A 21,089-nucleotide genomic window follows, 5' to 3' on the forward strand; every position below is an offset into this window, starting at 1 on the left:
ATGCAAAAAGGAAATAAGACAGAACTTCCAAATGATCAAAGAGAAAACTGACTGAGAGCTCAAATACTGAGAGACGAAGACTTCAGATGTAGTCAAGAAGGTGTCGCATGCACCAAAGCCTTCTAAAAAAGATCAGAGGTAAGTCATCTCACTCCAACCCCACAGAGGAGACAAGACTGCTACATGAAATAGAAAAGTCTAACATTGAAGAAGAACCAAAGGCCTGTAAGATTCAAGATAGATGTTCAAACACCAAAGCCCACTCGCTCTCAGCCTGCAGAGAAGACCAAACCTGCCAAAAAGCACCTGGTTAAACCATCCAAACATTATGAGCCCAAAGCAGCGATGGGCAGATGCAAGAGGCAGGAAAACTTCAAACTCCCCATTGAACTGAGAAACATTGAGGAACCTGACTATGAGATGAGATCATCAGAAAGAACCATATTTTTAAGGGCTTTAGCCAGCTTCCATGCCAGCTGATGAAGAGCGATGGAGATGTGGATGTTTATCTAGAATTTGTCAGGAACCCACAGCAAATGCCCGAGAAGAAAAAGAAGAAGAAACTGGCTTTTATGTTTAAATACTGAAGGCCTCATTAAGAGACTGAACCAAATTTCAGTCCTGGTTTGAACTTGGCTTAGTCTCAGTTTGGATCTTATTTAATCCTATACCTTAAACCTTAATTGGACCAAAGGAGGACTAAACAAGGTCTAAACTGGACTGGACTGTGGAGATATTTCATGCTCAAAATGAACATCTAATAAATAAACATTTGAGCTGCAGATACTTGTTGTGGTGATTTGATTTAGTTACAGGTAGGGCATTTTTTCTCATAAGCACTGACATCGTGATCAGATTTGAGATTTCTGTTTTAGTAGGATTCTGTTCAAAGTTCACATTTGAAACACGGCCAGGAGAACTGACAAAAGACTAAAATATGACATATAACATATAACATGTTTATGCAGATCTAAACTCTAGAGTTAGCAGATTTTACACAGAATTAGACCCCATGGAGACACAGGGAGGGCATCCGACACACAGGGACATTTCATATTTTTCTATTTATTTTTTATCCAAGAAGTTGTGTCTCTCGGCTGACCTGGGAACACCTGGAGGACGTGTGTGTGGAAAGGGAAATATGGGACACCGTGCTTGGACTGCTGCCTCTGCCACCCGGCCCAGGACACAGCAGGACAAAATGGATGGATGGCAGTGAGATACGGTGGATTTAATGAAGACACAAAGATTTGAACGATCTTCTTAAAACTTGCTTTATTGTCTTATTCTCAATGTTTGACAAGAAGCAACTCACGACAAAGAAATGCAAGTCTAAAAAACAGTCTGAGCAAATAGTGCAATTTATAGAGACACAAGGGATCAGCAGAGAGAGAGAAAGAAAAGGGGAGAGAGGGAGAGGGGGGAGGGAGAGAGAGAAAGGGGGAGGGGGAAAGAGAGAGAGAGAAAGGGGGAGGGGGAGAGAGAGAGAAAGGGGGAGGGAGGGGGAGAGAGAGAAAGGGGGAGGGAGAGAGAGAAACAGGGAGGAGGGAGGGAGAGAGATGGGGCGGAGAGATGGGGAGGTGAGAGAGAGAAAGAGAGAGAGAAAGGGGAGGGAGGGGGAGAGAGAGGGAGGGGAGCGGAGGGGTAACAGGTAAAAAAGAAAGGGTGAAGTTTAGAGAGCATTAGAGAAAAAGAGATGAGGGACATATAGTGTGAGAAGGGAGATATGTCGAAGTGAAGGGCAGAGAGAAATAATAAGGAAAAGAGTAAGAGAGAGAAAGAGATGTAAAGAGAGGTAGGGGTGAGAGAGAGAGGGGGGAAGAGATAGAGGAGGGACTGGGAGGGATAGAGGGTGAGAGAGTGACATAATATGTGAAAGAAAGAAGGAAAGAGAGGGAAAGAGGGAGAGGTATGGAGTGAATAAGACCTAAGAAGATAAGGGAGAGTGGAGAGAAAGAAAGGGTAGAAGTGGAGGATAAAGAGAGGGGGGAAAGAGGGAAAACAGTACAGCCACAACACATCTGCATTTTACTCTGTATCCATCATGCTCCAAACAAATAACTGTATAAAAGTAAAGTTTAGACATACTGTCTGTTTGAGGCTATGTATAAAGTTCAATATGTTTTAACCCTTTCCATTATGTTGTTATGACCAAGTAAATTCAACTGACACATGTTTTCAACTGTGTAAATATTAAATTACATATTTGAAAACATACTTAGAAATAGCATAAAGTTGACAACATAAATTTAGGCTTGCTTTGCACGGCACCTTGTGGACAAAAAGCTTATCTCTTTATACCTGTGTTAAAGCTTGGATTCTTACTGAATCAGTTTGTATTTTGGAATTTTGAACCTTTTCAGGACTCTGCATTCAATTCAGTTTTATTTTTTATTGAGTAGGCCTACTAAATTAAACTAACAATATTAAAAGTAACTGTGTAAAAATAGTATGAAATATTTGACACTTGAAAAGGTAAAAATGTTTGGTTTCTATTAACGGTCTGTATTTATAAGGTCCAACACTGGTGAATGGTTGTGAATATATGGTGTATTCTGTCTTAAAAAAATTGCGATTTTCTAATAATAAGTCAGTGACACAGAGGTAGAACAACAGTCAACACCAAAAGGCAAGTTTGGGGCGAGACACAAGCTCTCAGCCAATCAGATTCATGCTTTAAGGAAAGTGGGTGGGACCATGCATTTAAAATATTACATCAAAAGTAGCAAGTATAGCAATCCCATGCAGAATATGGACAAATGTACACATGCTAGTGCTACGTTGGGGTTTTGTCATTGGGCACCACATTGGTTTCAAGATCAAGACAGGAAATTATTAGAAAGAAATCATTTGAGAGCAGGAGAGGTGTTCAAAAATACAAACCAAATGTCAAAACAAGTGGGAAATAACTCAAATATAAAAATCATTATGGGAACTGGTAGCTTTGTGGGAGTTCATGGTTAAATCCTGGTTTAGTCAAAGTCTACTTCTGTGATAGTTCAAATTGAGACCAGTTCCAGTTATTTTGTTTATACGTACTATAATTGGAATAGTTCATTTGAAAGACTTATTTTTTAGCCTTTAGTAAATTACAACAGTGGCAAATGTAACTTTACTGATAAGTTTTGTTATCTGCTTGTTTCCTAAAATGTTCCACAGTATGACACAGTATTTTTCTCTAAAGAGACAATGAAGCAGGTGAGGGTCAAGTAATGGGTCAGATCTCCCTTTTCACAGTAAGAATGAAAAGGAATGTTTGTGCAATAATATATATGTAAAAGAATGACTTAAGAGTTTGATAACAGAGTGTGGAACATTTCAGACTAATCTCTATGGAGACTAGCAGATACTGAAAATTTACATGGTGCACCTTTAAATTTGAATTTTATGCTTTCCACAAAATATAATATACAACCCCTTACTCTACTATACCATTAAAGAAAATTGTATGGCTTTGTGAGGTATGAAGTAATGATGGACAAACTGTCACAGAAAATGAATTATAACTCAACAAAATGATTCAAAATATGCAAATATGGATGTAAAAATAAAATCTGACACAAAATGAAAAATTACCCAATATTTAATGACTATGGTCACCAGCCTTCAGCAGATCATTCAATGTAAACAAACTTAATTTCAGATGTCTCTTCTCATCACATTATTTTAAGACACGACAATGCAACAGCTTGAAAACAAATATAACACAAAGTAATGTAAACAGAAGGAGCATAGCATAAATAATGGTGCATTTAAGATGAATAGGTACATTCACCTATTTAACAGACAAGGCATTGCCATTAAAGACACAAGTAAAGTCATAGATCTGTAGTGGGGGTGGGAGATACTGACAAACATGAATATATCTGTATGTTTTTGGATTTTGAAAATCAATCACAATTGTACAAACATGTGAATATAAATGTCTTGGTTATGGGTTATACATCACAATAAATGTGAATGATTTTATTTTTAAAGGAACTGCATGTAAAGATACTACAACCACAACTGAACCTGCGTTACCAGTGTCTTAACCTGTACGGGATTCAGATCAGAGGCAGTCATTTTAGATTTATACCAACTTAATTTCAGCATTCAAACTGGCAACCCAGATGAGAGATCCATGTGAGGCTCATTCTGCTTTCCAATTGGATAATCGTCAACTTGTCCATCATGTCCAATGCTTTTGTATTTAAGAATAAATCAACATTACAATTGTTACTAATCAATGTTTGATTTGAACACTCATATCTGGGGACACAAGTCATGTTTATAGTATTTAATCAAACTCTTACACACAGTTCCTTTAATAAGCTATATTTGCCGCATTTTTAGTCTTAGTTTTTATTATTAGACTATATACTCAATATTTTTTTCTTATATCCAAAACTACAATTGCAGTATAATCTGTTTAGCCATATACCCCCCCACCTCTACAAAATACAATGATCTCTCATTTCACAGAGACAGGCATTTTTTGCTAATACCATAATTAAGTTTCAGCTGCAATTTGTGCAATTTGTGAGTTCATATTTTTACAATTTATGAAAATGTGATTTTTGGAAGACATACCTAAAAAGTTAAGGACGGTTTGAAAGTTTTGCTATTTGTAGAAGGCAATTTTCCATAAATCGATCAATTTCATAATTCATAATTATGTCTTCGAAACGTACAAAAAACATCCCATGAGAAATTGGCAGAAACATAATGTTGAGTGGGTGCGTTCACACTTTTTTGGTCCTGGTTTGAGCCTGGTTTAGTCCTGATGTAGACTTGTTTTGGCCCTGTTCTTGTCCCAGTTTGGTCCTGGGCTAGTCCTTGTCTAGTCCTGACTCAATCCTGGTCTAGTCCTGGTCTAGTCCCAATTTTCATGTGGAGTTCAAGTATGAGCGCTCCCACTGAAAGAAAAACACTTAAATCAAGGAGTGTTGAGTGAAGTATAGCTTAAATTTCCCACATTTGGTCCATCCCTAAACGCAACACAGTGTAAACAGAAACTGGTTTGGAGTGAGTCTTAAGCAGGCCACTTCAGGCTTAAATCCACAGTGAGACGAAGGAGGAATGTCTTTGGCACTTTGTCGAAATGAGGCTTCAAATGCACTTTAGTGTCTCTTAAATGGGGCTGCGTTCACTGCACCCACATTGCATAGTGTTTCCTTCATTGTTTCTTGATGACAGATTCTCAGGCTGACTCTGCAGCGCCCCCTACATTTGCCCTTTTTTTCTTTTCAAATATCTCAAGTGTTTATTGGCTTTAACAAATACTCAGGTATGGCGCCATCTTGGAGATCATTCCAGTGAAAAAGTCATGGCTGTGTCCCATTGCTGTTCACTTGTCTCCTTGATTCCTCAGCTGTCAATCACATCCACTGAAAAGAGTGAGCTGATTGGTCCTCGGTCCTCAGTGGGTTGAGGGATGATGGAGTCGAGGAGATAAGTGAACAGAAACTGAGCACGGGTTGGTAAATAGCACCACTTTCTGAAGCTATTGTGAAAAATAAATTCAGAATGTTGTGTTGTCATATTAAGGCAACCATTTTTCATAATACAACAATAAAGACTAGAGAGCTCACTACTTAAATTAGGGGGCGGTGGTGTAGTTTAGCAGCCTCGCTTCTGTCAGTCTGCCCCAGGGCAGCTGTAACCACTATAGCTTACCATCACTGAGTCTGGAGTGAATGAATAATGCACAAAATTGTGACATGCCTTTAAGCATCTGGAAAAGCGCTATATAAGACCAATGCATTATTATTGTTGTTAATTTGTAACACAATTTGCCACTGAGGTTTTTGGACATACACTTCCACCCTTCCTCCTCCAGATGGCGCCACATTGTCTGAATCTCTTGTCTTTTCTTTCGCTCAGGTCCAGACCTCCATTGGTACCATGGCTTCCTTGGAGCCGATGGGAGGGAGGAGGTTCTGTTCAGCCAGAAACTGCATTGGGAATTGAACCGCAAACCCTCGTATCTTCTTCAGCTCCTCGCGGGCTCGGGCTGGGTCCTCTTTGTCCAGGCCGGGTTTGGACAGATAGCTCTCGAGCTCCGTGATGTTGCGGACATCACTGGACGGCAGGCAGCGGAAAACCTAAAAACGGAAGATAGAATATGTTTGGTTGTAGGGTAAATTACACAATACAACTGTTTAAATTACACAATAGTTATGACTTGACAAATAAATTACATAAATAACACCTTTATTTGTTAAATCAATGTTTAATCTGTCTTCCTTGTGCATAACTAGCCTCTGTATTTTGGATGGAGTTGATGTCAGTGGATGACATAGACAGAGGGATTCTAACGCTACGTCCTGTATTTTCCAACTTTTTGTTTTCTACTTTTCTTCACAAACTGCCACTTGACTGATGTAAAATGATGAATATTTACCACAGGCTCTATTCCACTAAACCAAATCATAATTAGAAAAATATATTAATCTGTCGAATGCACTTCAAAAGGTCCAAGGAAAGGCCCAGATAACCCAAAGGGGCATATTTCAAAACCTCAAGATTGAAATAATTTACACTATATAACTTTTCTGGGAGAGTGCCCATCACCTGCTTGTCTCCATGGAGATGTTAATGCTTTCCCTAGAACACTCCACAGTATTGAGCTCCATCAACAAGCAGGTGAGACCACTAGGGTTAGTCAGAGCTGTGGAGCCGCCACTCCATTTAAAAATTTTCCAAGATCAAATGTTTTACAATGAAACACGGGTAACTGAATAAATGCGTTTAATGCCATACTGTGGAATATTTTAGGCAAAGCAATAACATTTAATTAAACATAGCAATGGTGTTACAGAAATGAAAAAATGGTGGTTTAAAAACTAGAGTAAACCAGGACAACTTTACAAATGAATTGCTTGCATGAATTAAGGCGATGGTTGGACAGTTGGAAAGTGAGGACCTGTGTGTGTGAAACCGTTTAACTTGCGTAAATAGATATAGGTATAGACATAAAACACAGCAGTACCTTCTGGTAGATGGTGGCATTGCGGGCGCAGATGGACATCCAAACCTCTTTATAAAACGTGTCACTGAGCGGGTCTGAGACGTCTATGGACGGATCATTGTTTGCTCCAAGAATCATCCTGAAGAAATAAACAAAGTGAGAAAAAATGTTTTGTACATCATGTTCTGACAATTTGAATCTATTCTACAAACAACAAGCCAGAGAACGCACTAGTTTTGGCTGGCTAAAACTAGTCAGTCCGTATAGGTATAAAAATGTTTTCCAGTGTATCAAGACTGCCAAACCTTTCTTTGTTGTGCAGTACAATTAAATAAAATCAATGAACCAAAACTGTCTCAAAAATAAAGTTATACATGATTTAATTCTGCATAAAAACAACAAACTCTGTAGTTTAGATCTGTACAAACAGGTTTTGAAATGTGATTCTTGTACTAGTCGTTTTGTCAATTCTTGTGGACGTGTTTAATATGTGAAGGTTGATTAGATTTGCTATTTATGTTTTGATAATTACATTCTGTTCACAATGCTTATTACCTGAAGCACTCCAGTCTGAGACTCAAGGCGTACTTCCCGGCCTTATACGGTTGTCCATCCATCAAAGAATCCATCATCTCGGAGTCCTCCACAATCACAGCCACTTCACTGTCCCTTTTACCCAGCATGCTCCTATCATTTATGTTCGCAGAACCTGGAAAACAATGAAATTCCAGATTATGATTCCAGTTTTCTACATGTGAAAAAACTGTACTGATTTGAGCTGAAGTTTTATCTTAATTTTCTGAGCAGGAAAATGCATAATTATGTAACAAAAATAATTGCCAAACAAATTAACTCTTATATACGGTAGGTGACCCAATAGGGGGCAGTGCAACATCAACTTAAAAAACATGCCTTGAATACAAATGTAAAGCTAAAGTCTATATTACAAGTACAGCAAATGAATAAATACAAGCTCAAAGTTGATTAGGAAATTTCCACTAACATGTTTAGATAGTGTCGTTGTGTCCTTGAGCAAGACACTTTGGTCAGTGTGCCTGTGTGATAGTGGTTAGAGTTTGTAAAATTACTCTACGGATTATTGTTCTTTGTTTCAACTCTTTCCAATATTGTTATAGCTTATATCCTAATCAAGCATGACAACAAAATATGATTTAATTTATAGTTGGTACACTTTATATACTGAAAGAAAAGGTGAAATAAAGTTTACATAAAAAAAAAAAAAATAAATAAAAAATAAAAAATCTCACCGATGATGACTGTGTTGTCGTCGGCGATGAGCATTTTGCTGTGAACATAAATGAGCTCCGTCACCAGTTTTCCCTCGAGGTCAGCATGAGTCCGGAGCCCCGCGATCGAGATGTAGTTCATCCAATTATCGCCCACTGATATCAGACAAATACAGTTTTATAAGACAATATACACAACAGATTTATAGACATACTTTGCTCATTCTTAAAGTGGGACTAAACACCTAAACTCCACCCACAACAGAGCTGCTAAACTGGGCAGTGCCTGGAGGATTAAAGAAGAGAGTGATGGGGGAGGAGGGGCGGAGTCTGGGCATATAAGGAACAGTGTGATTGATCTTACACACTTAAAACTCCTGCAGCCAGGTGTTTGTAATCAGAAACACCTCACTGTAAGTGGGGCTGTCATACGTGATGTCACCATCTACTTGAAGTTGCAGAGGACACTGAAGTCAGCACTAGCAGCAACAGCCACAAATGAATAAAGACTATATTTTTAATTAGGGCTTAATGAAGTAAATCTGGATTCAGTCACTTAAACATGTCAGTGATCAGCATGTGTCTTAAAGGTCTACAGCACAGAAATTTGACTATATTTTGGTATTAAACAGCATTGACTCGTCTTGTTTATGTTCTTGAAATTAAGATCGAAAGCTGTATCTTTTTCAAAATAAAAAAAAAAAATTATATATATATATACACAGTATAATTAAAAACTGTTCTAACTGTATTAGAGGAAAAAATTACGTATTTCTCAGCCCTATTTATAACAATGACAAAAACATGTTAAAGAAAAAAATATATGAATGTAAGTAACCAAGTATCAACATGAAGACATTTTTAACAACTGATTTAAACACTTTTATTTAAAGATGCACTATGTTTCTCTGATGAAAAAAGACTGAAATATGAACTGCTAAACTAAGACAAGAATCCTGTGCATTTGTAGAGATCTGAACTACAGCGTGGTGAGGTTATGTATATACTATTTCTAACAAGCCAATAAAGTGATTGATTTTAAACATTAAGCCTACATAAAGATGACATTACTTAAATATATGTTTAAGAAAACCTAAATAAACTCATTTTTCCACAGATTAAAGACTGTACAATTACCACCAGTCCTGCTCCAGATGCACCACAGCTGTTTAGACTTGGGTTTGATACATTTGGGTGAAACTGGAGGTTATTGGTCATATATTTTCCTTTGAGTTTTAAAAATAGTCTAGTGGTTTTACCAATATTACAAGATACACACACAGGCCCCATATGCACAAAATGATCAGATTTGACCATGGTAGTAATTTTATAGTTCATTGAGCGTTCGTCTGAAACCAACAGCAGGTGTGGCTAAGTTTGGTACTGCGGTTTTAGACGTCCTTCACAAAGATATGGGATGATGTACTTACCCAAAATATTTCAATATCAAATTTCTACAGCATAACTAAACAATTTAGGAAAAATACACTACTAGTTTGTAGAAGTTTGGACAGGCCATTTTATTCAGTGTTTTTTTTTCTTATTATTTTTACTACTTTCTTTCTGCCTTTTTTCTTTACTACATAATATGTCTTACTTCATATATCTGATGATTGAATGACAGGGTGTGTCCAAACTTTTGACTGGTGGTGTATCTAACTGCATTTTTTTCTGACAAACATATAGTCAAAGTATAAAAAATGCATAATAATGAAGAAAAAAACGCGGTTGTCAGTGTGACCATAATAAAGATGTGAAATGATATACTCAGATGTGACTTATATTCCACATATATGTCACACCTGAGTATAACTTGCACCCCCGGCTAAACTATGAAAAGAAAAAAAAGTGCAACTTGTAGTTTGGAAAATACAGTATATTTGTGATTTATGTTTTAATATTAGGATTCTGTTAAAAATTCAAATTTGAATATCATCCTAAACTTCATCACTTTGCCTGACGGTTCACAACAGACCATCCGTCTGAGTAAGCAGACTTACTCTCTCTCCTCAGCTGTGAAATGATAGAGTGGTCTCCTCTGTTCATCGTCCTAAAGAAAGAAAAAGACAAAAGATGAAAATAAAGTTGCACGGTACATGTGTTTGTGGAGTGTTTGCAGAGGGCTGGTCCACTGTTTACAAAGTGAACACATGCTATCGATGTCAGAGGACAGAGAGAGGGAGAGAGAGGCCGAGAAGAGGAGAGAAGAGAGGGAGGGAGAAGAGAGAAAAAGGGTAGAGGGGAGAGAGAGAAGGAGAAAGAGTACAGGCAGTTGTATCGTGGTTTAAAAATACACATAGATATACACTAGATATACTGTATGTACTGTGTGTCTCATATAAAAAGGATTTGAAATGTTAAACAAAAGGTACTAAGTGACATTCATTATACTGTCCTTTTAAAAACTATGAAATGAGTTAAAGATGGGTTCGTGTTTTGCTTTCTCTGAGAAAACGTAGCTCTTATGATGAATTTGTTAAAGTAAAGTAAATAAGTTTTCACAAAATATGCACAATTTCTTACTCGGTTGTTCAATTCCAAAATGGGACTTCTTTACAATATCCTCCCCATACTGCAGTTCTGTTTCTTTTCACTGGGTGTAATGTTGTTTTTTTTTTGTATTTAAGCACCGACCTGTAGTTGAAGTGCATGATGGCCTGGATTGCACTTCCTCCTCCGGTGCTGATGTCACCCTCAAATCCAGGAAGTAGAGGAGTCACAATGTAAACACGGTATTTTTTCTTTTCCCTACAATAAAACAATGGTTTATATTTGGATTAATGCATGTAAAGTACAGACTAAAGTACATAATTATCCTTTCTATAAGCAGAGTTTTAGCTCCACAAAGAGCCCAGCCATTGGTTTGTGATCAGGAGTGAAACTCAGCCAGAGCACTGTGTAACTTTTGGGCGTCTGCTTGTCTCCATAGAGGTGTTGTTGCTGTAACTAGAATGTTCCACGGCTGCCACCTGCTCGTCTCCATGGAGATATTATTGCTTTGCCTGGAATATTCTTTAGTAGGGCATTAAACTCATCTATCTTGCATTTATTTGGAATGACATACCATGAAAAAACATGTTTTTTGAGTGGGATTGCCTCTCCAAAGATCTGACTTCAAAGATATGTTAATGTCATATTGTTGGAAGATTCCAGGCAAAGCAATAACATCTCCATGGAGACAAGCAGGTAGCAGATCCTTCACCATAAAAGTTACACAGTGCACCTTTAAGTTACATTGCATAAAAATAACCAAAAGCCATAAAAATGAATATAATGAAGTAAAATTATAATAACATCCCCATTGTGTTGTTTTGACGCAGGGTAAAAGAGACGATGACAGTTCAGATCCGTTTGTGTAATCTTGTAATTAGGTTAAAATACAGTCATGTATCAATGTTTACATTCAGTCATTTCAATATTTGCTGTTCATACAAAAGTTGAATAAACACTTAAACATTGACTGTCTGTGCCTATTTGACCTGTGGTATCTATAGTTAGCTGTGGTTTATGGTTACCTGTAAGCTTGGATGATGCGCTCGGCGATGGTGTCTCCGATTTTGTTGAACACGTGTCTGTTGTCTGCACAGCTGATGAAGAACTGGTTCTAGAGGAAATATAAACAATAAAAAACATTTGAAAGATAAATCAATAAAGATAAGACACTGTTAAAATACAGCTCAAGTACCAAACATTTGTTTTTCATAAATTAGTAAGTTCAGTTTTTACCCCCAAAAGTGTATTGTCAAACCAGAACCTTGTGACCAAAATCAGTCGGGCTCACACCGTCATCTAATTCTAAAATATTTTGTTTATTACAAACCTGAGCCATGGCTGAGGAAGGGTGGTCCATCCTGTTTCACTTTTCTGTCTCAAAGAAGTTTTCCAAAACTGTGCCAGTGGACAAATCCTTCTTGCATGTGAATACTTGTGATGTGCCAAAAGGTTTGTGAGAACTAGAGACTAGTTTAAATACATATTTTCTCAAGGTGTGAAAACCAGGCACCACAGCTTTAAATCTAACCATTTAACTGGAATATATTTTTATCAAAATATCTAGCTAAAAACTATTAATGGAAAAGATGAATTACAAAGATGATAAAAAGAAGTGATGTTGATTACTCAATATGACTTTGTCTAACAGGCTTTAGTAATAAAAACATAGATTTTCTATTGATCTTTTAAAAGCCCACACCTGTGACTGTCCCATACCTCGATGTAGATGAAGTGCTGACTGTTCTGAATGGCGTGGACGTAAGCGTTGTGGATGGACTCTTCATGATATTTGATCCCGGCCGACCAGTCTGCAGCCGACCGCAGGATCTGAGACAAAACATAACAATGTTAGTAATTTTTATGTTAACTTTACATTCTTTAAGAGTTAAACTCACATCAGCACATGCCACATCTAAACTGTGACAGAACTAAAACTAAACCAACTACACTGAACCAGGAAAAATGTGACCAAATTACAATAACGTCAGGGCTAAACTAGGCTCAAACCAGGCCGAAACCACAATGAATGAGAACACGCCTTAAATGATTCAGGTGGAGAACAGGGGTCTCCATAATTCTATGGGAGGTTCACAGTTTTTTAAAGCAATAACACAACTAATGATCAACAAATTTTGAATCATTTTTTGGCTCCACAAACCTGCTATAGTTCAAAGTACAGGCTAAAATCCTTTCAACTGGCAACAATCATGTCTTTGGCTGTGAATAATGGAACCACTTTCTGAAGCAACTTATATTATAAATCTGAAATAACCCTTGTATTTCCTGACCTGTACTTTAGCGTTGACACAGTTGGGGACCTGGTAGCGCAGCTCTCCGGCCGTCCTGTGGGACTTTGGGAGCAGACATGGGTATGCCTGAGAACGGTACTTAGATTTCACCAACTGAAAAACAACAAAAAGTAACAGTTATTTAAAGCTTGGTCTTCAAAGAGATAGACGAGTTTAATGCTTCATTATGTAGCATTCAAGTCAAAGCAGTAACATATCTATGGTAACAAGCAGACCATCAAATGTTACATAGGTTTTCGCTGAATTGTTTGATGATCTGTCAAGACTCTGACCTTTGTGAAGTTCCAGCGCTGAATAAAATGCCGGGCCACATCTCGTGCTGCTTTCCCATGAACCACTGATGCGATGTCGTGCCACGGCATTCTGGGAGTCGTGTGTCTGTCAATGAAGTCTGCACGTAACCATGGAAACACAAATTAATCAGTGAGCTTTATTCAAATACAGTCTATCTCATACAATCCCAGAATACACAAGGCGTCTCATGTCTCAAGTTTAGATGAATTTCAAAATAGACCAGATGAGTGGTTCTCAAACTAAGTACCACCTAAAAGAATATTTGGCTTTCAGATATAGAACGGGACCAGGAGGAAGAGGTCGTAAAACAACCAGTGTTTTGCAAACTGTGGTACACAGGGCCCTCTGCAGTTTGATTATTTGCTTAGTTAAGATCCAAATCTATTAATGTTTTTGTCGTCCTTTGGTTTATTCGTTATTTAGAAATACCTTGTGCATGGTTTAGTCTCATTTTAGACATGCTTTAGTCCAAATTTAGACTTAGTTTAGGTCTGGTGGTACTCAAAAGGCCAGATCATATCTTTGATAGTACTTGGTGTGAAAAGTTTGAGAAGCACTGGTCTACACCAGAGCCAAAGTAGTTTTAAATGAGGATTAACACAACTTTATTATGTTAAGGAAGATATATTGTGCTTGTGTCTGCTATACAGTTATAATCTATAACAAGTGTGGGTCAGTATGCTATAATTTGGACATTTTAAATTGCAATATTCATCTAAAATGACTTAATAAAAGAAACAAGACTACTGACTTCCAAATTAGCAAGTAAAGCTTACTCAAATATTCACACATCACTCCAAAACAACTGAGAGGTTAAATGAGAAAGAAAAACAACTATAACTTGGTTAAAAACTATAGGTTCCCTTTAATTTTATGTTTAAACTGGAATTTGATGACACTAACATTGCAGTATTTCAACTTTTTATATCCATCTTGTCTTCACAAACTCCAGCTTTTATGAGTGTAAAACTATAACTCTTATTGACCAGAGGCACTTTCCCACCAAATGAGGTAATAATCTGAAAAAAATATGAGACCTGTCATATTACATAATTCCATATATCTTTCTTCATACATTTGACATCTTCTGTATATAAAATGTAGAAAATAGTAAAAATAAAGAAAAGAAAAACACTGAATGAGAGGGTGTGTCCAAATCTTTGGTAGTGTATTGTGAACAATATTTTCCAGTATTGGAGAATGTTACCGTCAAAAGGCTTGTCCAGTTGGATCCAGTCCTTGTAGACAAAGTTGCAGTAATCCTTGCCATGCCAAAATCTGGCATTTCCAAAGAGCTCTCCCACTCCTGTCTGAAGACTCCGCACCGAGTTACTCCCTAAAATACACAAAATCAAATATCATGTCAACTTTTAGCATTTAACATACGAACAAAACACACTGTTTTTCAACAGAATTTATACAGCAACAAGAATTATTTTGAGCAATAGAAACTAGTTAAACAGATTTCATTTCCCACCCACTTTACTGTTTTAGATAGATACTGACAACTGCAGCCCATGAACATCTCACAAGAGCTGTACTAAACCAGGTCTAAACCAGGTTTAAACCAGGGCTAAACCAGGGCTAAACCAGGGCTAAACCAGGACTAAACCAGGACTAAAACAGGGCTAAACCAGGACTAAACCAGGACTAAACCAGGGCTAAAGCAGGACTAAAACATGACTAATATGGTGAAGTAAGTAAGACCGCATTTAGTTCATGACTAAACCAGGACTAAATATGGTCTAACTTCCTCTCTGGCTCTGAGTTCTAGTCGTTGTCATTGTCACCCAGGACTAACCCAGGACTAAACCAGGACTAACACATGGTCTAAGATGCATGTTTTGACTTACTCTCTGGCTCTGGGTCGCTGTCGCTGTCACTGTCACTGTTTCTGTGAGTGAATCCATGTTTCTGTAGATGTCGTTTGATGCTGAACCGGGACCTCTTGTGCCTGCCCTGCCCCTTCAGTTTGGGCTGGTCTGCAGAGTCCACTGTGAAGATGCCTTTACCGTTAGTCTGAGCTGTAGCGCCCCCTGTGGAGGAAAGAGTACTCGCCGCTGCAGCCTGGAGGTGCACACAGAGTAAAAACAAGATTTAAAATACAGTGTTGCTGGGTTTCAGATGCCATCACTAAATTCTATAGGCCAATAAAACAGAGGGGCTGCTAACACAAATATTGTTAAAATGCAAGTTCTAGAGTCACAAACAGAAATGATTCCACATAATTTTAAAAGGTACAATATGTAACTTTTCTCATTCTGGTTAGTGGAGATGTTATTGTTTGGAATGTTCCACAATGGCATTAAACATATCTCAATATATATCTCAATGGATACAAGCTGGTGACACTACCACACATCTATGTCACATCTGTGGAGAGGTGACCCCACCCCCTGAAAGAATGCATTCTTTTCAAGGTATTATTATTATTTTTTTTTTAACCAATGAACTCACCTGTAACTGAATAAAAAAACTGAAACGCTTATTGGCATACTATGAAACATTCCAGGCAAAACAAGAAGATTTCAATAACAACCAGGTGGTGGACAGTCTAACTAGAAAAGCTACATAGTATGACTCTTGTGAGCTTTAAGCCATGTTATAATGCTGTTACCTCCTCAAAAACATATCTGGAGTTGTGTTTTGTTTCATTCACACATGTTTGACCCTTTATTATAAGTCTATCTACATCTCCAAAGCTCAAAAAGCTCTGATCAGAAGGTGGAACAGAGTATTTTCCACTTGAGAGAACTCAGCCCAAATATGCAGTATTTGTGAGTTAAACATGTGTGAATGAAACAAAACACAACTCCAGGTCTGTTTGTGATGAGGAAATAACATTACAACATAGATCACAAAAAATAAATAAATTCTTGTGCTATTTGGAAAACACATGTTTAATAGGTTTTAACTAAACCCAAAGGTAATATCCGAAATGTCCATTGGTTCAACACAGCACTGACCTGGTCTATGTGTGAGAGGGTGACGCTGCCCACATCAGTGAGTCTGTGCTCGATGTCGTCCCAGCGCCCGTACGCCAAATCGATGCCCCCCACGAACGCCACAGACTGGTCTATCACAATGATCTTCTCATGATGGGCCCACAGGTACACAGCAGAGGAGACGTGGTCTGGGTGTCTGATTACCTGTAAATATACAAACAATGCAAGTATGAGGCTGTGTCTGAATGTCTCCCTTAACCCATAACCCCTCATCCAGCTTCACTCACAGAGATCACCCAGGCCCATGGTGTCTGGGTGAAGGCTAAACTCTGATAAAACTTGATTTCTGTCATAAATAATGATCATATTCAATTAGCACACAAATATTTATGGACTAATACTAACCATAAATTTTTGTCAAACTGGATCTCACATAAGCGGACTGGATTACTTGCTGATTTGATGGAGAAATTATTGCTCAAGCTAAGATACGTGGCTAACGCTAGCAATTTTGCACCATAAAGGTTTATTTAAGAGTGAAAGTGTTTTTATTCACAATCAGAGATCAACAGTGCAGTTAACAGTGCAATAAACCACGCTTCACTGTTGTTTTTCCAACTGTTGCAATGCACTGTGGTCTATATTGCCCGCTCTAGTGACCCGTGCTGGACAGTACTTTTCAAGGTGCATTGCGGGAAATTTTGAGAACACTATTTTTTCACTCACTGGACATTCGGGCAGCGATAAAAATGGCATGACCCCTAAATGGTGCCCTAAGTAGGAAAGAGTGTGCACATTTGGACGCAGCCTGAGTCTTGAGAAGAGATTGGACAGAAAATGAGCTTGTGAGTTTTGCACTGTGGCTTTGACAGATGCATACCAAAACTGGCTTACCGCACGCTCTCTGTTCTGCTCGTCTGCAAATGCTTAGTAAATATGTCTCTAAGTTAAAGGCACAACTGACGCCAACCAGAGATTTGCTAATTTATGTCCCTAACATGGTTATTTTCAGTCCAAAAAACACATTGAAAATGTAATATTTGGTGACTGTTCATGAAGTTTCAGAGACAGATTTTAAACAACATTCTAGTTCTTGTGGTGTTTTGTTCTTATGGTGCGAGCTTTCAGTTATTTATTTTTCTGAAAGGCTATGGGAAAAAATAACGGGAAGTTTACTTTGGAACGAAATGGTGGCCAGTCATTGTTGAGGTCCATTTGTTGAGGACATAAAAGGGAAATGCCTTCTCTCGAGTCTGTGTACACTGGTGTGGACCATAGACTTTATAAAGAAGTAAGTGGACTAAGGGAGTGTGACGTGACTCATAACATTCGGCTCTCATAGCAACCGAAGAGCCAATCAAGAGTGAGGGTGTTGAAGGTAACACTGTTAGCAACACTCTCAAACAAATCTGTTGCTAAAGTTAGTGGGAGGAACCTTGGGGAAAGACTGGTCTGGTCTGTTATTAATGTTCATATCTTGATTTACTGATGAAATAATGAAATAACCCCGTCCCGTTAATACAAACATTTTTAGACTAAAATGACGAGCCTGACAGCAGCAGTTGCAGGGAGAAGGGCAACGTTTTTTCAATAGAAAGTCAATTGGAGGTGGGATCAAGTGTGAATTGATTCTTGATGGGGCTGAATGACTTGGGGAAAAATATCTAATTGTGATTTTTCTGACCAGCATTGTGACTGTGATTAGATTTGTGAATTATGTTTTAAAGTTCACATTTTAAAGAAATCTAGGAGAATTGACAAAAACATGAAAAATGAATCGACAAACTTAATAGAATCATTTTAAAATATTTCTCCTCTACTGAAAAGACCACACAAACACACATGTACTGACTCACCTTGATGTTTGGATGTAGCCTCACTAGAGTCCTTTTACTGTACTCAGAGTTTATGCCCAGAGCCAACTCCACCTCTTTGTACAGCATCACGAAGATCTTCACTCCTTGTTGCTATAGAAATAACAAATATAGTTTACAACTTTAAAGAAGACATATTATGCTTTTGTCCAGTATATAGTTATAATCTATGACACCTATTGATTATGTTAAGACTTTTGAAATAACTATTTTCATCTAAAATAACTTAATAACAATTGAATTAAAATTAAAAACTGCAATGCATCATCACAACAAAATGTACAACAAAACTGGAATTTTCTGAGCAATGATGTCTTGATTGCAGGAGAATAAAGATTAATCAAACATGTATGAAACACTCTAAATACAAAACAGTGGGTAAATAAGAAGTGAATATATTTATACCATGGTTAAAAAGTCAATGTTGTCAAATATGTCTGTTTTAAATTATTATTAGCAGAATCTATTTGATTTGTGACTAAATAATAAATTGTAACTCACAGCTTTCCGTCTGAGGATACAATCCAGGCGCCAACGGTTGCCCTCGACAACAGGCCTCTTCAGGAAAATCTCTGGACTCAACCTGTGTACAGAGATATTCAAATTAATTTATTATTTCAACCTATTACAATCAATGTCTCTTAATCCTCCATTGTTATTTTGAAAATACTCAACATTTTAACACTGGGTATATCATTTATGCAAAAAAAAAATCTTAATATTTGCCAAAAGAACTCATTAAAAATAAAGACAAAAAAAAAAAAACCCAAACGGTTGTAGTCATTTAAAGTGATATTTTTGCATAGTTTTTTTTTTTTACACCTCACCAAGTACATTTAAAGATTTTTTAAGAAATTTTTTTTGCTTGCTAAAGTATTTTAGGATGATTGTTATTAGGTTTAAAAAATCTTAATATGTTTTTGGCAGTATCTCCCCACCCTGGTCGGAGGGGCCAATGGTGCAGATTGGCAGCCTCACTTCCCTGAGTCTACCCTAGGGCAGCTGTGGCTACAGAACTAGCTCATAATAACCAGGAGTTGAGAGTGACGTAATGTAAAATGTCAAAAATGCACCATATACATTAAATGCATTATATTATTAGAATGTTGTGGAAAAATTCTAATTTTAGATGAAAAGAAATCCATTTGTGAAGCCTGATGAGTTATGTAATACAAAAAGGTTTATTCTTTGTTACAGCAGATACAGGCAGGACAGGGCCCAGACCTGCCCTGGCAGCAGATGGCTTCCAGCGTCCCAAGTCTCTCTTAGAGCTCAGATGCTTGGAGGGGACTAATGACCTGGGGAAAAGATGCTCTGAGTATTTATACCAGAATGACAAAGCTACAAACATTTCAAAGCAGAGTGACTTTTGTTTCAGATAAGATAATAAACCTTTACACTTATACAGGTAGAACAACAGAGTTTCCTGTGTGATGGAGACAGAGCCTTCACACATGTTAATGTCTGGTCTGGGTCTGACACACTGACACAGATCAAATGCATTTAAAGACATACGATAAGAATATTTTCTTCACAACATGAATATCCTTAAATTTTCATCACAAGAACATGATATAGATTGCCAACAGTTTCCCTGGGGGAGATTGACAGATGTGTGGCTGCTGTTTTGCTCCTCTAGCCTCTCAAAATCCACTTTAAAACATTTATACCATGAGAGAAGGGTATTGCACAAGGACACATCAACGTCATGCAAATGAGCCAGTGAACACCTTAGGATCTGATAGTAAACATACCCAAACAGCAGATCAAGATACAATAGAGTGATCCCATTACTGGTATAAACTCAGTGACTCCTGTCTTATCACTGATTCTCATTGTGTCTTTCCTCTGGTTGAGTTTGTATGGACACTCTGCCTCTCGTAGTACAGCTCTAGTCTGCTGTGGTGTAACAGTAGTTTGAGCCCAAGTCTGTAACTGATCCATTTGACCAGAAAACTCCCCTTGAACTCACCACAGCCTGTACTCACTCAGAGACATGGACCAAACATTTAGACACAACATTCCCATGGTAAGCTAGAGTCAAGGCGGCCATGTTGTCTTAGAGTCAAAATAAGACCCTATGTGCTGTCTGCACCTAAAAGCATTTTTAATGGCTGCTAATCAGGAAATGACACTGTTGCACTGTTCAAAGGCTGGCTGTCGTCAGCAGCAACTCATTGCGAGGAATATTTAGGAATAGGAATCTGGTAGGAAAATGAGGAATAAGTTTGAACAACCGAAAACTGTTAAAAATCAGGTGCAGCTCCTTTACTACTGGCAAACTGTAAATTAGCCTTCTTCCACAGTCAAAGCATGGCTGCCACAAGCGTCCCACGAGCAGCTTCTATGTCCCCTCTAGTGTTCCATTCTCACAGTATAAACTCACCACCAGTCTGTGATGAAGATCTCCTCTTTGGCCTCCTCCATGGCGTCTGCAACATCCTCCATGTATGTTTTACCATTCACATACCTGCACAGACAAGATAATACAACTGTTTAGGGGATATTAATTCCAGGATCATTAATGTGCACATTTTAGATGGATGAATTAGGGAGGAACAGTGGTCTAGGGAACCCCCAAAATAACCATGCAACCGATTTATTATCACCTAATGCAAATACAAATATACGAATCCAAAACCAATTTGGTCGATTGAGCAATGGGCATTATCTACAATGAAATAATATCTGGGGGGGCTTCAATTTATTTGTGTTTATAACGACACTTAAGCAGTTACTGACGTGTGAACCAGGTTCCATAAGTTTCCATTGATATTGGACACAATCAGTCCTTAAAATAAAACTTGTTTTTTTTACATGTGATTTTGAGGAATTCCTTGACCAATAACTGATTAAAATTTAAAGGCGAGTTGGAGACTCTGAGCTCTGTCCTGCTTCTCAATTCTAGGGGCAAATCGTGTTCCTTAGGTGTTAATGGTCTCTGCATTTTAGACAGGTTTTTCAGTGTTGATAAT

At 37.8% G+C, this 21,089-nt stretch overlaps 1 protein-coding gene across 4 annotated transcripts in view; it reads right to left on the bottom strand.

Moving 5' to 3' along the window:
- Window positions 1-4,710: 4,710 nt before the first annotated feature.
- pld1b (phospholipase D1b) overlaps window positions 4,711-21,089 on the bottom strand; it is a 42,410-nt gene continuing 26,031 nt past the window's right edge. For 3 of the 4 annotated variants that reach the window (XM_055230079.1, XM_033986001.2, XM_055230080.1), the window contains exons 11-26: window positions 20,501-20,584; window positions 18,616-18,697; window positions 18,097-18,207; window positions 16,262-16,444; window positions 15,149-15,362; window positions 14,503-14,631; window positions 13,274-13,392; window positions 12,981-13,094; window positions 12,409-12,519; window positions 11,715-11,803; window positions 10,834-10,947; window positions 10,200-10,249; window positions 8,221-8,355; window positions 7,508-7,661; window positions 6,974-7,091; window positions 4,711-6,086 (exon numbers count right to left, since the gene is read on the bottom strand). In XM_055230079.1, coding sequence (XP_055086054.1) covers window positions 5,862-6,086; window positions 6,974-7,091; window positions 7,508-7,661; window positions 8,221-8,355; window positions 10,200-10,249; window positions 10,834-10,947; window positions 11,715-11,803; window positions 12,409-12,519; window positions 12,981-13,094; window positions 13,274-13,392; window positions 14,503-14,631; window positions 15,149-15,362; window positions 16,262-16,444; window positions 18,097-18,207; window positions 18,616-18,697; window positions 20,501-20,584 — 2,032 coding nt within the window. In that variant the 3' untranslated portion in view covers window positions 4,711-5,861. Of the gene's footprint in view, window positions 6,087-6,973; window positions 7,092-7,507; window positions 7,662-8,220; window positions 8,356-10,199; window positions 10,250-10,833; window positions 10,948-11,714; window positions 11,804-12,408; window positions 12,520-12,980; window positions 13,095-13,273; window positions 13,393-14,502; window positions 14,632-15,144; window positions 15,363-16,261; window positions 16,445-18,096; window positions 18,208-18,615; window positions 18,698-20,500; window positions 20,585-21,089 lie in introns of all 4 variants that reach the window. The other variant, XM_055230081.1, reaches the window with a different exon arrangement.

The sequence above is a fragment of the Periophthalmus magnuspinnatus genome, chromosome 20 (genome assembly GCF_009829125.3).
Source record: "Periophthalmus magnuspinnatus isolate fPerMag1 chromosome 20, fPerMag1.2.pri, whole genome shotgun sequence".
Lineage (NCBI taxonomy): Eukaryota > Metazoa > Chordata > Actinopteri > Gobiiformes > Gobiidae > Periophthalmus > Periophthalmus magnuspinnatus.